Consider the following 18,807-nt stretch of genomic DNA (forward strand, 5'->3'; position numbering starts at 1 on the left):
AGGTTGGGTCACTTAAAACCAGGGCTCCTAAACCGCCAAAGTCAACGACTGAACCGGGCCCCCATGCCCAGGGTCAGCAGCGGCGGGCGAAGGCACGCGCACACGCGCTGGCGCAGCGCGCAGGCAGGCCCGACAGCCGGGCCTCGGCAGGGAGGACCCCGCCCAGCTGGCCCTCCCCCCACCCACGCGGGGAAATACGCTCGGCGGCGGCCCCCAGGCCCCGCCCCCGCGAGGCGCCCCAGACATGCGGGACCCGCTGCAGGCCAGGTCTCCCGGAAGGGGCCCTGCACTGGGGTCCTGCAGCCCCGCCCCCGCCAGCCCCGACTGGGGAGCCTGGGGCGCACTCCGGCGTGGCCGGCCGCTCTGCCAGGCCAAGGTCCCACCGGCACTCTCTGCCCTCTATGCCAGGGCCAGGCCTTGCCCAGGGTCACGAGGGAGCCGTGGCCAGTGGCCCCCTGCCCAAGAGGGATGGAATGGCACCCCAGACACAGGGTCGTAAAACCCAGACACTGGGCCGTGTCCTGCTCAGACGCTCCGCGTCACCCCCACAGAGCCCAGCGGCCCCCCGACGCCCACAGGCCCTACACGCTGCTCCACACTGGCCTCCTGTCTCTTCCACCAGCCCTCGTGCTCACCCTCACGTCGGGGCCTCTGCTGGCCTCGCCCACTGCCCGGCACACCCTTCCGCGCGTTCATCCTTCGGGACAGGGACCCACAGGCCTCCCCGCCCCCTCGGCTGCTGCAGACGTAGAACGATCGCCCGATTCCCAGCATCCGTGTCCCCCGCCCCAACCTAAGTCCCACGACGGGCATCTCCATCAGCGCTACTCACCTGAGTCCCCAAGGCCTAGGCCCCACGCCCCACACAGCCAGCACTTACTAAGCACACGCGAATGAGGAGCAAACCCAGAGCCCACCCCGCCCGTGTTCCATCCCACACCCCCGGCCACCCCTCGTCCTGCAGCCTACAGCATCTCGTCCAACTCTGGCCCCACACACGCAGAGCGCAGCCCAGGCCCCGGAGGACGGGCGGTGGGTGTGCTGACAGCAACGGCGCAGACACGGCACGAGCAACACGGATGCGCCTACTGATGACAGGGCTGCACGCGTGCCCCGCCCACCCTCCCCGCGGCAGCCCTCAGGAAGACAGGCTGCTCCTGACTCCACATGTGAGGCAGCCGAGGCTGACCGAGGTGACCCGAGCTAACGGGTGTGTCTGACTCCAGGGCCCCTGCCCGCGGCCTCTGGCTGTGGCTGGGGTCCAGACGCCCCCTCTGCACCTGGCCCGGACTCAGAGCTCTGTGTCCCCAAGCCCCCCCCGCCGAGGGCTCAGAATCTTCCTGGCCCCCACCATGGTCGCCAGCTCCTGTGGCTGAACCCAGGATGCCAGGCTCAGCAGCGTTCCTGGCTTGAGCCCCAGTCGACACACCCTCACCCAGGTCGACTTCCCTCACCCGCCTTGCTCAGCACCCCTGCCCAGCCCGGCCCGCCGAGGCCCTGGGTCTGTCGGCTTGGCCGTGCCGGCCTGGCCTGGTTTCCTCCCTAAAGCACAGACCCTCTACCCAGACCAGGCCACCCAGCTCAGGGATGCCCCCTGTTTGCTTGTCACCTCCACGGGTACAATCACAGAATCTTGAGGGTCACAGAGCGCCCGCCATCTAACCAGACCCTGGTACCACAGAGTCAATCAGCATAGTTTACAAAGCTTTCGATTGTCTTGTGAGGGCGCCACTGTGTTGCATTGTTTTGGGTGTGTGCATTTAGAGCTGATTTATTATCTGTAAGCATTACAAAGCTATCTTTTTAAAAAATTTCTTTGGTAACCCCATCTCAGCCTCCATTTTTGAATTTAGTAGGGAGCAGAGTAAGTGAGGGAGGCAGAGCGCACGGTGTAAAAGCGCGACCGCTGCTGACGGCAGCCCACCAACAGCAAACCAGTGAAACAATTCTGCTACCTGCACGCGTGGGGTCGCTATTTGCCGCAAGCACTAGGGAGCTCGCGCTGTGATAAGGAACAGTCTCCACAACGTCTGGGCTAACGGGAAGCAAGGCCCAGGAAGCGTTGCTGCTGTGTGGCCGTTTGTGTGCGAAAGCACAGGCTGTCTGTGTGCATTTGCTTGTACGTTCACAAGGCGTGAGCGTGGCGGGTGTCACGCGTGGAGGGAGACAGAGACATGGCAGCTGCCGCGTTGGGAGGCAGGTAGGGCTTTTCACAAGGGGGGCCATCGACACACTTTTGAATCCGAGCCACAGGAAAAGTAAACCAAAAGCTGAAGAAACGTACAGCGCGCAGACAGTGGACGTGTTGCCCCAGCGGCCTCTCACGTGCCACTCTGCAGGAGCGCCTGGCCTCACACGTGTGCCTCCAGAGGGGGAGGGGGTTCACAGCAGGACCGGTCTGCGGAAAGCTGAGAGCCCCACCTCCACGGCGGCACCTTCCTCAAAGCCTGTTTTTGGGTGCATTGTGTCCCCCCCGCCAAATGAATGCTTTGGAATATATGAAATCCTAACTCCCAGGACCTCAGAACGTCAGCCTATTCAGAAACAGGGTGGCTGCAGATGTAACTAAGACGAGGTCATGCTGGGCTACTATGGGTGCCTAATACTGTATGACTCCTGTCCTCGAGGAAAAGGGGAAATTTGGAACACACACACTTAGAACGCCAAGCGAAGATGAAGGTACACACCGAGCTGATGCTTCTACAAGCCCAAGAACCCCAAAGATCGCCAGCAAACCCCCAGAAGCTGGGAGAGAGCATAGGACAGAACCCCCACCCACCCACCTCCTCACGGCCGCAGAAAGGAACCAGCCCTGCCCACGACACCTTGACTGTGGACTTCTGGGCCCCAGAACTGTGAAAAGACACACTTCTGTTATTTAAGCCCCTGGCCTGGGGCGGGGCTTTGTTACAGTGGCCCTAGGAAATAAAACATGCAGTTTCTAGGGAACCTGGCAAACCTGTGATTTCTGGTTCACGGCCTGATTTAGAATCGCTGTGGCCCTTGATTACATCTAGACCTCACTGCCCAGGCCCCCACAGGTGCTTTTGACGCCAAGAGAGCCCACCCCAGCCCAGAACTTACTGTTGAAACTTATGCCCTTGGAGACCATAGGAGGCAGGACCTTGGACATCGGGGCTAAGGAGGAAGCGCTCACCGAGAAGCTTGCCATTGGCTAAAGCAGATTCCAACCTGGGGAGAGAGACAGGCCTGAGCCAGCTGGGCCCGCCCCCAGCCCCCGACCCACGCGCTGGGCGGCTGAGAACAGCAGCACTCGCTGAGGGCGCACCACGAGGCCCACGCCTGCAGCTCCTCGCGTTCTGACCTCGCTCCCCTCCTTGGCTCGGTTCCAGCCGCCCTACCTAGTCTTTCTGTTCCCAGATCAGGCCTCCCCCACACCCAGACCTGAGGTCAAGCGTCACCCCTGCGGAGAAGCATCTTCTCAACACCCCGTCCACTCACATTTGACCCATTACCAATATCTGATTTATCACTGTGACAGTCGGTTGATTGCCTATCTCCCCCTAGAACGTAAGCTCCATGAGGACGGGGTGAGACACTCATTCGTAGCTCATCAAGCCTCTGGCCCCGCCACGGTGCTTCTTAACTATGTACTGAACGAGTTTGCATTCTGCAGAGGCGGAGGCAAAGCAGCAAGCTGTCCGAAGTCACACAGCCAGGAAGGGCCCAGGCTGGGACTCCAGCCCAAGACTCCTTGACTCCAAAGCTTGCACCCTTCCAGCCACATTGCGGCTGCAGCCTCCACAAAAGGAACCGTGTACTGGGGTTAGGACGGGCCCCCCCCCACACACACCCCCGTCTGGGCCGGCGGGGCCACGGCAACGGTGCCCAGGCCTGGAGGCAAGAAGGGTGCCCAGGTGGCTGGGTATGTGATAAGGCCAGTAAAGTACGGCCAAGGAAGGGGGAGAGCGTTGCAACGGGGGCTTGGAAGGGCGCCCGAGGTGTCCGCCCCCGACCCCGCGCGCCCCCGCCCCGACCCCCCCCCCCCCCCGCACACACTCCGCCCCGACCCCGCGCGGCCCCAGCCGGGGTCCAGCACGCACTCACGGGCTCCGCACGACGGCGCTCGCTCCAAAGCCTCTGCGCACCTGGACTCGCCTCCCCGAGCCCAGGCCTTCGGTTTACGTCGCCATGGCAACCATTCTCCCGGCGGGCGGGGCCGTGACGTCACAAAGGCTGCGTGGGCCGTGCTGCCCACGGGCAGCAGTGGGGACTGCGCAGCTCAGAGGAAGCGCTGGGCCCAGGTTTCTTTCCTTCCTCGGTCTTCACCATTCCGCCCCGCTTCTCCTCATTTTCCTTCCTTCTCTGATTCATTTTTTCACCGGGCACCAGGTTGCTCGTGGTACAAAAATATACCTGGTCCTTCCTGCGGAGTGGACCTCACTTTCTAGAGGGGCGGCTCTTAAAAGTGTGGTACCGGGAGGCAGCCTCACACATGCTGGGAACTCGTTAGAAAAGCAGATGTTCTGCCGGCCGAAGCAGAAGCTATGGGGGCGGCGGGGCCCCGAGATCTGGGCTGTAACAAGCCCTCCAGGAGGTGATGGCGGTGCTGGCCCAGGTTGGACGACCACCGCTCCAGACGGTGCATGAGACATAAAACAAAGGCAGAGTGACAAATCTGTCAGTAAAAACAGGGAGGGATCCCAGTTAAATTGCACAGATTCACCAGCTGTTGTGGCCACGGGCACCAGGGTCTGCAGTCTGCCTTCCCGGCTGAGGGCCCCCTTTCCCCCCAAAACAGCAGGAGGCCCGTCCTTGAGATTTGACCGTGGCCACCATTTCTGCCCATGCATCTCGGGGATTTATAGATTGACAAGGGCATGTAGGGCCCTCTGGGGTCCTCTGGACAGTCTGCAGGCAGGCCAGTACTGCAGTACCAGTGGGCGTCCCAGCAGCTCCTGGGTCTGCCAAGGCAGGATTAGTGGGTGGGGAGACCAGTTCCACGAGTGGGAGGGGGGAAACCCGCGGGTGGAAGGAGCGAGAATCCCTGAATCACCCCTGGAGGAGTGGGACCCAACAGGCAGTAACCACAGTGTTCTTCGTACAAGGCAGGAGGGAAGTTCTATTGTGTTAAGCCACACATGGGATTTGTGTGTGTGTGCAGACGCATGTATGTATGTATGGGGGAGAATATGTTACAGCCGATGCAGGGGACACGGGTTCGTGCCCCGGTCTGGGAAGATCCCACACCGAGCGGCTGGGCCCGTGAGCCATGCCCACTGAGTCTGCACGTCTGGAGCCTGTGCTCCGCAACGGGAGAGCCCACAGCGGTGAGAGGCCCGCGTACCGCAAAAAAAAAAAAAAAAAAAAGTGAACAATACCAATGACCCAGGAGGGATGTTGTGTGTTAGCACAGAAGCGGCCCCCAGTTGGGCCTCAAAAATGCTAGTCTGCCTGTATCACAGTGTGTTTGAGGGGTGTGTCTGACTGCAGAGGTCTATCGGGCATCCCAGCAGAGTGGCCGAAATCTCCGTGAGGAAGCTGAGGGTCAGAGACTTGAAGCTGTTTGCCCAAGACCACAGAACTGGGATTCCAACCCAGGCAGTGTGACCCCACAGCCCAGCCCATTAATGCCACGCAAGCCTCCTCCCACCTGCCTGGCGAGACATGGTGCTCAGGCAGCTGGGGAGGGCCGGGTCGCGGGGCTGCGGCTGGAGATGGACTCTGTGGGTTGCTCAGCCAGGCGGTGTCCCTCCCCAGCCCCATCTGTGCTTGTCGGCCTCCGGGCGGGCCTGACATCTGGGCCCACGTGACTCAAGTGGACCCCAGAACCCCTCTCCCAGGTGTGGCACAGCTCCTGCAGTAAACAGATGTGGACCACGTGGGACACATCCATTGATACCCCTTGGGTGTCTGTAGGCTTACAGTGGAAGCAGGAAGGAGTAGCCATGCAGCCAGCAGGAACACAGGAGGATTCTCGGCCACTCCCACTCGGGACTGCCTGGGTACCATGGCGGTCAGAATGCTGACTGCCCAGGCCTCCTGCATCTGGATTTCCTTTTCTTCCTCCTCCAGTCTCAGAGGTTGCAGGGTGCGGAGAAAGTCTACACCACGGTGAGCCGGGGTGTCCGTGGGCCATATGGCCCACGTGTGCTGCTTCCACTCCCCCTGCCATTAAGCTCCAGTCCGGCTGTGGGCTACACTACTCCCGTCTGCCGGACCACGGGAAGCTGCCAGGTCGTGGAAGTGAGTCTGAAGCAGTATCCTGCCTCCCCTCAGGGCCCCCTCCACACCCCAGTGCCCTCACGTGCCCTTGTAGTGCCCTGGCCTGGCACGCTTTTTATGCCACTGTCATCAGACTGCTTTCCTGACAGCTCAGTTGGACAGATAATTTGATTGGCGTCTGGGGAGAAAGCGGGGTGGCTTTTGGCATCCACATTCGGCTGCAGTACAAGAGAAACAGTGTTGAGTGTGAGCTGTAAGGAAAGGCTGGCTTGGAGGCCGGAGTAAGATCAGTTGGCTTGAATCATCAGGGGAGGCATCCCGGGGTGACTTCACTCTGAGCTGGTTAAAGGATGCACAGGGTCCACATAGGGCATTGGAGGAGCAGGAAAGACTGCGGTAACCCTCTGAGGCTGGGGTGCAGAGAGTGTGGTGGTAAAGGCAGTGGCGGAAGAGCAGAGGCCGGCGGCGGCCCCAGGAGAAGGTAGGCAGCTGCCCGCCAGGTCACGGAGGGCTGGAATGTTGTTCCTGCCGTGACTGGGGTCTAGGGACACAAAGAAGGCAAAGCACGATCCGATTTGCTTCAAGGAAGGGAGGCCGACGCACGTAGGTGTGCGTAGAGCCCAGCTGGGCAAAGCAGGAAACGGGCGGAGCGGCCGGGCCGCGCTGCCCGAACCCACCGCGGGGTGTCGCCCTGCACCAGTTTGAGCCCCGGGCCCTGGCGAACGCCCTTTCCGCCCAAGGGGACTTACAGGAGAAGAACCTTTTGTGCCAGGCAGCGGTGCAAGGTTCCCGGGTGACGCAGGCTGGTAAACAAGCTGCCCCGAGGGCCCGCGTCAGGCGCAGACGGCGACCTTGTCGGCGGACGAGCGCGCGCCCCGCGGCTCTGCTCTCGGGCTGGCGGTGGGCGTGGGGCGGGGCTCCCGCGCGGCGTCCCGCGCGCCCGCGACGAGCACGCGGCCGCCCCCTCCGGGCGTCCTCCTGGATTGCTGCAGACAGCCGCAGGCAGATGCCGGAGCGGGGGACAGCAAGGCCTGGGCAGCCCCTGCGCCCACGTGCGAACACCCTCCCTCTCCAGTTTAAACCCTGCTGGGAAATCTGCAGCCTGCCTCAGACTCCAGCACCGCTGCAGCCTGGGCGCCATCCGAAACTTCATTTATTCGGAATCCTGTTTCCGGCGCACGTTTTTAACCCCGTCCTCCCCAACCACTAACCCGAGGCGTTTTTACCCCAACTCTGCTGGGCCTTTTAGTGAAAACCTCATTTCTAACCCCAAACCCCTATCTACTGACGCTAGTCAGAGCACCCGTTAAACCAACAGCGATGAAACCTAACCCAACCCGGATGTGACCAGCCCCAAACCCAACCCTGGGCTCACAGACATTTTAAACCACTGAATAAACAGACAAGAAATGCACAAATATGTTATGGGGGTAACAATCCCAGTGACACCAATGAAGGGGGTCAGGCGTGGACGGTCAGGGGTCTGCTGCACCCGCATCTCTCCAGAGCCCTCGGCTTTGCAGGGGGCGTCCGTCCTTTGGGGAGTGGGATCCTCCCACCCCCACTTTCGTGGGACTTGCTTTTCAGACGAAGCTGTCGCCAGGCAGCCTGTGGAGAGCTTGCCCGATTCGAGGTGCCTGGCCTGGCACGTGGTGGCCACTAGCGTTTGTGTGGAACGGCTGGCCCACCGGAGATCCGTGCACCCCCTCCCGGTTTCCCCTCTGTTATCAGCAAGTGCTGTCCCTGTACAGAAATGTGTAAGGAGTGCTGGGCTCACTTCACATCCAGATCGGTGCTGCCGAGTTGCCCTTTGGTTGTATTCTTTTGTTTTGTTCTGTTCTTTTTTGGCCTGTGCCGATTTCACTTCCTCCAGTGTCGCTGGGAAGTGTTAGCTTCTTCAACATTTACCGACACTGAGTGTTACCGGTCTTTCTCATTTTTGCCAAATCTGATGGGAAGAAAAGTCCTCAATATCATTTTCATATGCATTTCTCAAGGACCTATCTGCAGTCTCTCCAACAACTGTTTATTAAGTGCTCAACAAATATTTCTTTATACCATATAATACAAATCAGCACTTCCTCGCCCACTTCTCAAATTCTTCTGGCTGCTTCCTCTGGTTCATTTCTCCATATTCCTAAATCATCTAAGCTTTGATTTCTCAATTTATCAGTTTTAGATACGTGTCAGTTGACTCCCCACGGTTGATTCAGGGTTTGGGAGTCAGTCTTTTCCGATTTATGCCGAGATCAGTGTGGTTCCCTTGTGAGACATGACGTTTTTGTCTGTTCTCCCTGAAATTAAATCCTCCGTTTTCCACCTTCTTTATTTGTCCACTTTTTGACTTATGAAATATATAAATTCAACAGAAGATTGTATAAAATATATGTACAATTCAAAGAATAACAATTTTAAAAAGGAACAAATACCCAGGTTAAGAACCAGACCGTTGCCAGTTCCTTAGAAATCCCTGGTGGCCCCATCCTGACTTTTGGGCTGTGCCCCACCCCCCGGCTTTGTAGTTTTGTCACCCACCTTTGTATTCTGAGAGAGTTTGTTGAGTCTTCCCTGGCACATGGTGGGTGAACTTCATGGAAATGGAGGCATCTGTCCTTATTCTTGGGGGATGAGCTTTCTTGCGCAGAAAGCAGGAAAGCTCATACCTGGGAGGAGGTATGTTCACGTGCCTGTGGCTCTCCCATGTCCATTGCCACGTAGCAGCATTTCATGGTATGAACACAGCACAAGTTATTGATCTATCTGACCGCCGACGACATTAGTGTTTTGTTGCTGTTTTGGCCACGCCTCGGGGCATGAGGGATCTTAGTTCCCCGACCAGGGATGGAAACTGTGCCCCCCACAGTGGAAGCGTGGAAGCTTCACCGCTGGGCCGCCAGGGAAGTCCCTGCCGATCACATTTGGATTCGGTGCAGTTTTTTCTCATACAAACAATGCTCCAAAAACCAATCTTGTACATGCCACGTGATGCCGAGATGTGGGTGGACCTGCTCGGGCCGAAGGTGGGTGTTCGTTCAGCTTTACTGGCTAACGCTGGACTTTCCCACAGCGGTGGTGCCCGTTTACACTCCACCAGCAGGGGTTCTAAGTTCCCTGTCGTCTGCTGCCTGCCAACACCCTGAATTGTCGTTTTTGCCGCCTGATGGGAGTCCCATCTCGGTGTGCTCTTAGCCTGCACGTCCCCGGGGACGAGGGTGGTGGGTGAAACCCCTTTCCCTGTGCTTCTTGGCGCTCAGCCTCCCCTGTTCTGTGGAGCGTCTCTGGAAGTCGTTGCTCGTTTTCCTGTGGAGTTGCTGTCTTTTCCCTGTCACTTTGCAGGAGTCCTTAGGTCCTATAGACACTCATCCCTGGTCCGATATATGTGTCACAAATATCTTCATTTTTCTAAAGATTTTATAGATTTGCCTGCCACATTTTTGTCTTTAATCCACCTGGAAACTACTTTTGAGTATAGTGTGAGGCAGAGGCTCGCTTTCACTTTTCCGCTGCTTGGCTAGCGGATTACTGCAGTACCATATACTAGGGTCTATCCTTTTCTCTATCCGCACTTCGATCGTGGCCATATATGAAGTATCTGTACATACCCTGCGTCCAGGCCCCACTTTATTCAGTTGGTCCCTTTGTCATCTGTTTGATTCTATATGCCATGATCACTCATCATTACAACAGCTCTAAATATCACTTCCTAATGGATAGACACACAGGCAGTTCCATCAGTGCCTTAGGTGTGTGTGTGTTTTCTGGCATAGATCCCTCCTGGGACCGCCCGCCCTACTGCTCTCACCTTGACTGGCTGATTTCTTGGCCTCCCGGCTGGTTGTCACATTAGGACTTCCCTTCCTTCTTCCTTGCAAGAAAGTGTCTCCTGCTCCCTGGGTCTACTTTCTTGCTTTGGTGGAGCATTCTTCTAGTGGCTTTCTGAGAGAGTCATGGAAGGAAAACTTCAGAGAGTTTACATTTCCAGACAGTCACCTGCTTGATAGTTTGGCTGGGTACAGAATTCTAAGTAGGAGTAATTTTCCTCCTGGGATGTTGAACGCATTTTGCAGCCCCTTTTGACAGATACTATCTTCCAAAAATAGAGCAGTATGTCCAGCCCCGAACGCTCATCCATCACCCTGCTACTCTTTAGCAGGACAGCCTAGAGCCTCAGCAGGTCCTCGGACGGCCCTGACGAACAGAAAGCAGCAGGAGTCAGGTGGTGTGACTTTCCAGGCTAGGTCGTGAAAGATGATAGGGCTTCCTCTGGACTCTCGCTCCTGGACTCTCAGCCCTGTAAATCAGCTTCCTTGTTGTGAGCAAGCCCTGGCCACGTGGAGAGGCCACATGTGGGTGTCCTGGCTGGTAACCCCAGCTAAGGCGTCAGCCAAGAATTAGCATCAGTCCCAGACTCGAGTGACCTATCTTTCAGATAATTTCAGGTTCCAGACTTCCAACCACCCAGCTGATGCCAAATGGAGCAGAAGTGTACTGTCCACACTGAGCCTACTTAGATTGAAGATTTAAGGGCAAAATAACTATTGTCATTGTTTTCTTGTTTTTGTTTTAATAAATTTATTGATTTTTTTAAATTTACTTTTGGCTGCGTTGGGTCTGCGTTGCTGCGCGCGAGCTTTCTCTGGTTGCGGTGGGCAGGGGCTACTCTGCGTTGCGGTGCGCGGGCTTCTCATCGTGGTGGCTTCTCTTGTTGCGGAGCACGGGCTCTAGGTGCATCGGCTTCAGTAGTTGCGGCACGCGGGCTTCAGTAGTTGTGGCACACAGGCTCAGTTGCTCCGCATCATGTGGGATCTTCCCGGACCGGGGCTCGAACCCACGTCCCCTGCATCGGCAGGCGGATTCTTAACCACTGTGCCACCAGGGAAGCCCCCAATGTCATTGTTTTGAGCCAGTCAGTTGTGGGGTATTTGTTGTGTAGCCTGTGTGACTGGCATGCCCCCCTTCGTGCCAGCTGCCGGCTAAGCAGACTTGAGGACGTGACGGTGAGCCCTGTGCCTGAGAACATGATCCAGTCAATCAATCTAAATAAATTTTAAAATACCGGAACAGAAGGTGAGCATCCCACATGTTCGCAGCGCCCGACGTTTGTTCCCGTTCACAGCAGCATAGTTGGATGCGGCAGCAGGCAGCCCTCCCCAAGGACGGAGCACTAGCGGGGGGTCTGCTCCTCTGGGCGCGTCCTGCCGGACTGGGCTGGTGACCTGGGGTGATGGGAGCTCGGAGAGCAAAGCCCTGTGAGGCCTGTGCTGGCCCCGGCTGTGCAGCGGCCACGAGTCGCTCCAAGGCGCCAGGGACCCAGATGAAGCAGGCAGGCGAGGTCACCTGGGGAGCGTGTGAAGCCGCCCAGAACCGGGCAGGGGGTGCAGGAAGCCCGGGCCCAGGCGGGCCCTGCTCTGCCCCGGCCATAGGTCGGAGCGGGTGCTGGCGCTGGGGCCCAGGAAGGGGCTTTGGACGGCCTCCCGGGGGTGGGCCCCAGCCTGAGCAGGCTGAGATTATTCCTTCAGTCGTTCAAGAAAGAGTTACTGAATTGTCACCCCCCGCCAGGCACGCTGGGAACGCAGCAAAGAACAGAAGAAGCGAAATTCCCTCCCCTCAAAGAGCTAACCTTCTCGTGGACAGAGAGACAGCGCCTAACAGCCCAGTGGGCCGCTGGCCAGGAGAAGGGGCAGTGGGTCCAAGGCAAGCCTGGCGGGCGCTGGGAGACGGGGGTGCTTCTCTGAACGCTGGTCGGCGAGCGGAAGTTGTCTGTGAGACAGAGGCCTGAGGAGGTAAGGGTGGCAGGCAACCTCTCCAGGCACAGGGGACCCCCAGGGGGAGCAGGACAGGAAGGGCACTGCGTGTGTCTGGAGAGAGGATCCGGGAAGAAAAAAGTCAGGAAGGAAGGGGACTGCGTGGATTGGAAGACGCCCCCAGTGCGCCCGTTAGAATGAACGTGAAAACTCACACGTGGGCCTTTTTTGTGTATTTCAAGAGAAAACACTGAAACCCTAAAAGCTTCCTGGGAATTCGAAATCACTTTCAAAGACAAGAGCTTCAAACTTACCCTCAAAACACAGCCTCAGAGTGACAGAAACCTGGGCGAAGAAGAAGACAAATGACTTCACAACCAGCCGAGCAGGTCCCCCTCTGCCAAAGGCAGGGAGCTGCTCAGGTTTGCAGCTCTCGGTGGGGATCCAGCCCGCTGGCCCAGAGGCTCCTCTCAGGGAGCCGGCGTCTCCTTCTCTGTTTCCCAGATGAGGAGACTGAGGCCCAGACAGGTCCAAGTATGTGAAGGCCACACGGCTGCATGAGGCTCTGAGCCAGGCCTGGCGGTCCTGGCACCGCTCTGCCTTCCCAGTGGTCGCCAGCCCCCAGAGGCCCTGACCGCAGGCCCACCCCCTCCAGGGCATCCCTCCATGGCCAGTGCTGTGCTCCCTGCACCCATGGCCTGTTCTCCAGCCCAAATGCCTGCAAGGTGCTCCCACCCCAGATTGCTCCCTGCCCGACGCTCCAACCCGTGCTGGCCCACCTCTCTGATGAGGGCCCAGTGTTCTAGTTTCTTTACGAACGTCTGCCCTCAGGTTGGGGCTTGTTTGTGGCTTTTCTGCCTGAAAAGTGTGGCTTGTCAAGGGCCTGGGCTCCGGCCTCAGACGACCTGAAGGATCAGATCAGGATTCAGCTGCCTTCGAGCTGTGTGTCCTGGGGAGAGTCACTGCACCTCTCTGTGCCTCGGTCTCCTCCACACAAGGACCGTGAGGGGACCAGGCTGTGTGAGCATTAGATGAGTTCATACTGGCTCAGCACTTGGAAGGCACCTGGCCCTGCCCGTGCTCCCGGCCCGCTGAGGCGTCTGTTATAGATTCACCCGCGGTGCCGCTTTGCCTCAGACCTAAGAGTCTCCACCTGGTCTGGCTCCTCCCTCCCCACCCCTGACCTTCCATGGCTCTCCCCAGGCTGCTGCTGTGGCCGCACTGGCCTCCCTGACGTCTCAGCTTCTCCAGGCTGCCGGCCTCAGGACCTTGGCACTGCCTGCTTCCTTGCCTTCAAGGCTTCCGTCACCTTCTCAACGGGGCCTACTCCCACTGCGGGTTCCAAACTGCAGCACACGCCTGCAGCTGGGCCCCCAGCAGACCCTCACCCCCCCCACCTCTCATTTCTCCACAGCCTGTCTCCCTTCTGACCTGCCCTCTCCTTTACTGCCTGATCCTTTCCACTGTCTGTTTCATTTTCCTCTGGCAGAAGGCAAGCTCCTGAGGGCAGAAATCTTTGCCTGTGTGTTTGCTGCTGTGGCCCAAATGCCTGGGCGGCACCCGGCACACAGCGGTGACTCTGAGTAGCCCTGACGGAACTGTGGATCTCAGAACCAGCAGGGTGTCTCCTGAAAATGCAGATTCCCAGGCCCCGAATCAGCCTTTCTGGGGGTGAGGCTTGAGGCTGTTTGCTAACCTCCTGCCGCCCAGCTGGGACTGATGCAGGCACATGTTACACAGCCATTGCACTGAAGGGGGCGGCCTGCACCCCAGATCCCCATATGCCCCAGCGCCCAGACCACAGACCACCTCTGACTTCTGGGGCCCTAGTTGTCCAAGCCCCTGGATTTCCGTGGCCTTCCAACAGTGGCAACTTGCCCAGTGCTGTATGAGAAACATTTGCTTTTGCAAAACGTGGCCAGAGGCATGGGAAAAAGTCCCAGCCAGGACCGGGGCAGATAAAGGGCCATTTCCAGGCGGTTGAAGAGGTCTTGGTCTTGAGGAAGGAGCATGGCCTGAGGCTGCTCCTGGTGGGCCAGAGAAGAAGATGCGGGAGGATCCGAAGAACTGGGCGCCTGACCGGCAGTTACCCAAGCAGGGCGGGGAGCACCCCTGGCAGTGGGGACGCAATGATTCCCACCCCCCACCCCCACCCCCCTGCACGAGGAGTGGAGCAGCAGGCCTTCCAGTGCGCGGGGTTTGGCATCAGTTACCGGCTCTGTCTCTGGGTCTCCCGTCAAGCATCAAGGACGCCTTGCCACTGATCCGACTTTAAAAATGCAAAGACCCTTGACCTAATCGCCCACCCCCACCTGCCCAGACTTTCTGCTCCCACAGGGCACCCGCTGCAGGTGTGGCATCAGAGGGCTCGCCGAGGAGCAGGGGCTGGCGGGGATGACGGCCCGCACGGTGGAGCTGACTGACGGGTCAGGGAACATGCCCGCCGGCCCGGCGGGCACAAGCCTGGAGAGACTGCGAAGCCAGTGAGTGTGCGTGAGAGTCCGTTTTGTGCTTTAAAAATGCACGTGCTTCTCTGCTCAGCATATCCTGGAACTGGCCTCCGGGAAGGGCGCTGGGCAGGGTGGCTGGTCGGGGACAGCGGCTCTTCTCTGAACGCCTTTCGTACGGTTTGACCCGCTTGCCGTGCGCGGATTGCACTGCTGCGCCGAAAGCGCACTAGCAGCGCGCACCCTGGCGGCCGCTCACGCCTCGTTCCCTTCGCGCCTGCTCCCGGCTGCGCCCAGGGCGGACGCGGGGCGTTCGGTTTCCAGCCCGGTAGAACCCACTCGTGAGCCGTCGGGAGGCAGAGTGTGAGAGCAGCCGGCGGTGCTGGACCGTGGCGGACCCAGGACACGAATCGGGGTAGCGGAGGGTGGGGCGGCCGAGAGCCCCGCACGGCCCCGCTGCCCGCGCTGGAAGCAAGCCCTCCCGGCCTGCGCACCTCCACTGCGCTCCCTGCGGCCGCCCGCCCGGCTGGCCGCGCTCTGCACGCGCCGGCTTCCTCGCAGCGTCTCAGCTCAGGGCCCTGGCGCGCGCCGGCTCTGCGCTCGGCCGGGCCTCATCCTCGGGCCCCCCTCGGGCGCCCTCCCGAGGAGCCTGTCGACGTTCCAGCCTAACTGTGCCTCCGGCTCCCCTTTCCTTCTGCCTCATGCTCTAGCCCATGTTCATGGTCAGGTATGCACGGAACTGCCAGGAGCAGGGACCGTGCTGGTCTCGCTCGCTGCCCTCCTGCAGCCCCTGGAACAGGGCCTGCCCTTGTTGCTACAACACACAGTCTCCCTGATGCCTTTCCTTTCTGGCCCTTTCACCCCAATTCTCATGGCCCAGAGCGCCCCGCCCCCGCAAGTAACCTCCCCCTCCCTCAGACTCTGTCCCACACAGGTGTCCCTGGGGACAGTGCCTGCGAGTGGGCAACACAGAGGGGTTTGGGGTCCGGCTCTGTGGCCAGGATAGGCCATTCTCCATCCCTGGACTTCAGTGTCCTTATCAGTAAAATGGAGACAAAAACAAGTGGAGAGGATGATGTTTCACTGAGGGAGATGAGAAGTCAGAGGCGGTTGCATTTGCAGTGTGCCAGGGGATGGAGGTCCCAGGGGATGGGGGGGGGGGGTCCCAGAGGATGGAGGTCCCAGGCATGAGGGAGGGACTGTGCTGGGAGCTGCCCTTCTGGGGTACAATGTGCAGATGGAGAAGGAAGTGGGGGTCCTTGCGTGCCAGCACAGTGCCTTCCCAGCTCTCTTGGCTGTGAACCAAACAAAGAAACCCGTTGCTCAGCGCAAGCCTGAGAGGAAAGCTTCATGCACAGGGCTTGTTGCTGTCTGCAATGAGTGCCATACTTCCTTTCCTTTCCTCTCCTCTTTGATTTTATCCTCTTTTTTGATGTTTGACTTAACTGTTCTGAGAGCACTTTCCTGAAAGGATCCATGGCCCACTCTCGGTTCCAGCTGGCAGAGATGGCTAGTGTCCATGGAGGAAAAGTCCCTCCTCCAGGCCTGGCGTGCCCCTTCCCCTTCCCGTACTCCTTGGGTGGGAGCTGACGAGGCCACGTGTCTTCCTCCCTCCTGCTGGGGGAGGGGGGCTGTCCGTCCCCCCCATGCCACCCCAGGCTGAGCTCCACCTCTGCTATGTTTTTTGCCTTTGTCTTCAGAATATCCCAGCATAACCCACCTTAACCCAGATGACAGCCATGGGTGGTGCTGTGCCCAGGATGCCCTGGCCTGGATGGACCAGCTAGGGAAACATTCAACTGCGAGGAGAGAGCCCTTCCTAGCCCCCAGGGCCATCGACTTCCAGCCACTCCACCGGCCTGGACCCAGCCCTGGCACCCCCTGGGCTATGTGTGGCCCCAAAATGGAAGGGGGCACCTCACACCTCCAGCTCTGCTCCATTCTGACCGGTGGGGCCTGTGCCTCCCAGCAGGTAAAGACTCTGAGCGTCAACCCTGCCCGCAGCCTCCGTGCTGAGCCGGGCTCCGGTCCAGGCCTGTGCTCCCTGAAACCCGCTCTCCCCACCCCGCCCTGCCTCTCTCTCCACCACAGTCTTGCATCTTGTTTTTATCAAAGAGCCACCACGAGGAAATTCCACCTTTTCCTGACCCACGTCCAATCCGCCAGCCAGTCCTGAGGGCCGGCCGCCCCCATCTCAAGGCCGTGACATCCCTGCTGCCGCCACGTGGCCCTCGCTGCCGCCAGCGCTGCGCTGGCTCCCTCCGCTTCTCTGTCTCCCAGGTGGTCACCCTGCACCTGCCCCTCCTTCTCAGGTCTCTGCGGCTCCTGGAGGCTGACCTGCAGGGCTGCGCCCCTTGGGCCTCACCCCGAGTGTCTGCTTTGCTTCACCCAATAGGAGGCCCCGGCAGGCGGTGGGGGGCTGGGACAGAGAGAGGGCGGGGAGATCCCCTCCTTCCTGCCACAGTCCTGGCTGCCCCCGCCTGCCCGCCGCCCGCGGCCGCTCTGTCAGGAGCCCTGTGCTGAACTCGCTGTCCTTGACTTCACACCATTCGGGTGGGTCGTCTTGTTCTTCGGGGACACCAGGGACAGCGCGGACCCCTACGCCCGACCTGGGCCAGCCTCTCCGTAGCTGAAGCAGTGGACTGAGCACAGACAAAGCTCTCTATTACCATCGACGAGGGTGTTGGTTAAATTAAGGGTCGGGAGGTTAACTGACTGCATTGAACCTCCTTCCTTTCTTTTTCTCCCTTCTTTGAATGACACTGGAGCAGAGAGATCAGCAGAGGTAAGGGAATAGAAATCGCCAGCACTCACAGCAGAGGCCCGAGTTAGGGTATTGTTTGGGTAACGTGCAAGCCGGTTGAGACAGAAGGTGGTGTCTTACCGTGGATGCCAAATGTTGGGGACCCATGCCCTGCCCTCTCCCCTCTCCACAGCCCCCACTTCACCCCCACATCCACCTGGCTCAAGGCCTCAGCTTCCTGTCAGTGCCTCAAACATGCAGGCCCATGTTTGAGGCCCTGCCTCAGGGCCTTTGCACCTGCTCTTCTCTTGGCCTGACCGCCCTTCCGTCGGCTCTTCCCAGGGCTCCTTCTCACTCCAACATCACCTCCTCAGAGAGGACCTCCGAGGCTGGCCCACCCGAGGCAGGTTCCCCGTCTTCTTTTTTCTATCACGAGACAATTGTTCCATCAGAATCTCCATGAGGACACAGAGACCTGTTGTGTGTTAGTGACTGTCCTAGCACTTTTCCTCCTCTGTAGTTACCTGTCTCCTGGCTTTTCCCCTGGGAATAAAAGCTCCCAGAAGGTAGGCCCTGGTCTCTACTGTTAACTGCACTGTCCCCAGATAGTTCTGGGCACACAGTACATGCCTGTGAGTGCTGCCAGGACAGGGCGGCTTTGTGGCGCTGCACTCCCAGGGTGCCTGGCGTGCTCGGTAACCCAGGATGGGGGCTGGGAGTCAGAGGAGGGGGGTCGAGGGCCCTTGGAAACAGACCTGCAGCCCCCGGCCTGCCCTGGGCCCCGCGTGGCCTCCCCGCCCTCCCCGCCAGCAGCTCGCCGAGACGCACCAGGAGACCCTCATCCTCCTCCACCGCTGGCCCTCTTGACCTTGGAAGCCGAGGCGGCACCGCCTGGCTGGAGGACGGAGGGACGCAATGCAGCGCACCTGCCGCGAGATGGACGTGCAGCTTGGCGCTGGTAATAACTCACCACGAATCAGGGGCGGGGTGGCACTGGTCGTGTGGCCGTGGATAAGCGGCTCCTTGTCCCACGATGGCTTGTCTGTCACTTGGGACGGTGGCAGTGCCTGAAATGCCAGCGTCCGCCCCCTCACCTGGTAGCCGCTCCTGAATCCTCTTCTGAAAGCAAAGGCCTCTGGGACTGGCTCATCTGTCAGAGAAGGAGAGCCTTTCTCCTCCCACAGGTGGATCATGAAAGGCCAGCCCTGCGGGGGAGGTGCTGACGGGGAAAGGGCGGGGGGGGGGGGGGGGTGAGGGGAAGGGCAGGCACCCAGGGCTCCACCTCACACGTCCCCATCAGAATAAAGAGGCTGATGGAAACACGGAACCAAGACGGTGCAGGGAGGGGACCCGGGGCTGCGCACAGGCGAGGTGTGAAAATCTGCACGCGGTGCCCAAGGACATGACCCCAAAGGCAGGGTCCATGACAGCATCTGGCTACACAGATAAGGGAATCCTGCAGCTCCAGGGGCCTGGAAGTCACATATGGGGCCACGGGATCCACACACCTGGCCACACGGGAGTCTATACCTGCCAGGAAGAAAAAGCTCCACGCGGCTCCAGAGAGTGGAGAGGGGGAGCAGGCAGCGCACAAGGCAGCAGCCGCCCCTGAGAAACAATCGGACGTGCCAACCACGCCGAGCTTCTCCCGTGATCCAGGGGACGCGGACGGAAACAATGGCAGCTT

General features: G+C 59.5%; 1 protein-coding gene and 1 long non-coding RNA gene across 13 annotated transcripts in view; both read right to left on the bottom strand.

Annotated features, from left to right (window-relative positions):
- The window catches only part of CFAP100 (cilia and flagella associated protein 100), a 54,602-nt gene extending 47,655 nt beyond the window's left edge, over positions 1-6,947 (bottom strand). For 5 of the 12 annotated variants that reach the window (XM_067043231.1, XM_067043228.1, XM_067043226.1 and 2 more), the window contains exons 1-2: positions 4,065-5,313; positions 3,085-3,192 (exon numbers count right to left, since the gene is read on the bottom strand). In XM_067043231.1, coding sequence (XP_066899332.1) covers positions 3,085-3,172 — 88 coding nt within the window. In that variant the 5' untranslated portion in view covers positions 3,173-3,192; positions 4,065-5,313. Of the gene's footprint in view, positions 1-3,084; positions 3,193-4,064; positions 5,314-6,935 lie in introns of those variants that run through there. The other 7 variants (XM_067043225.1, XM_067043236.1, XM_067043224.1 and 4 more) reach the window with 6 other exon arrangements.
- A 4,127-nt stretch (positions 6,948-11,074) lies between these two features.
- Positions 11,075-18,336, bottom strand: LOC136794945 (uncharacterized). The gene is made up of 5 exons (XR_010842409.1): positions 18,091-18,336; positions 12,710-12,835; positions 12,245-12,275; positions 11,807-11,946; positions 11,075-11,222 (listed from the first exon to the last, which is right to left on the bottom strand). It is a non-coding gene; the product is annotated as an uncharacterized lncRNA (long non-coding RNA).
- Positions 18,337-18,807: the final 471 nt, after the last annotated feature.

Source organism: Kogia breviceps, chromosome 10 (assembly GCF_026419965.1).
Source record: "Kogia breviceps isolate mKogBre1 chromosome 10, mKogBre1 haplotype 1, whole genome shotgun sequence".
NCBI lineage: Eukaryota > Metazoa > Chordata > Mammalia > Artiodactyla > Physeteridae > Kogia > Kogia breviceps.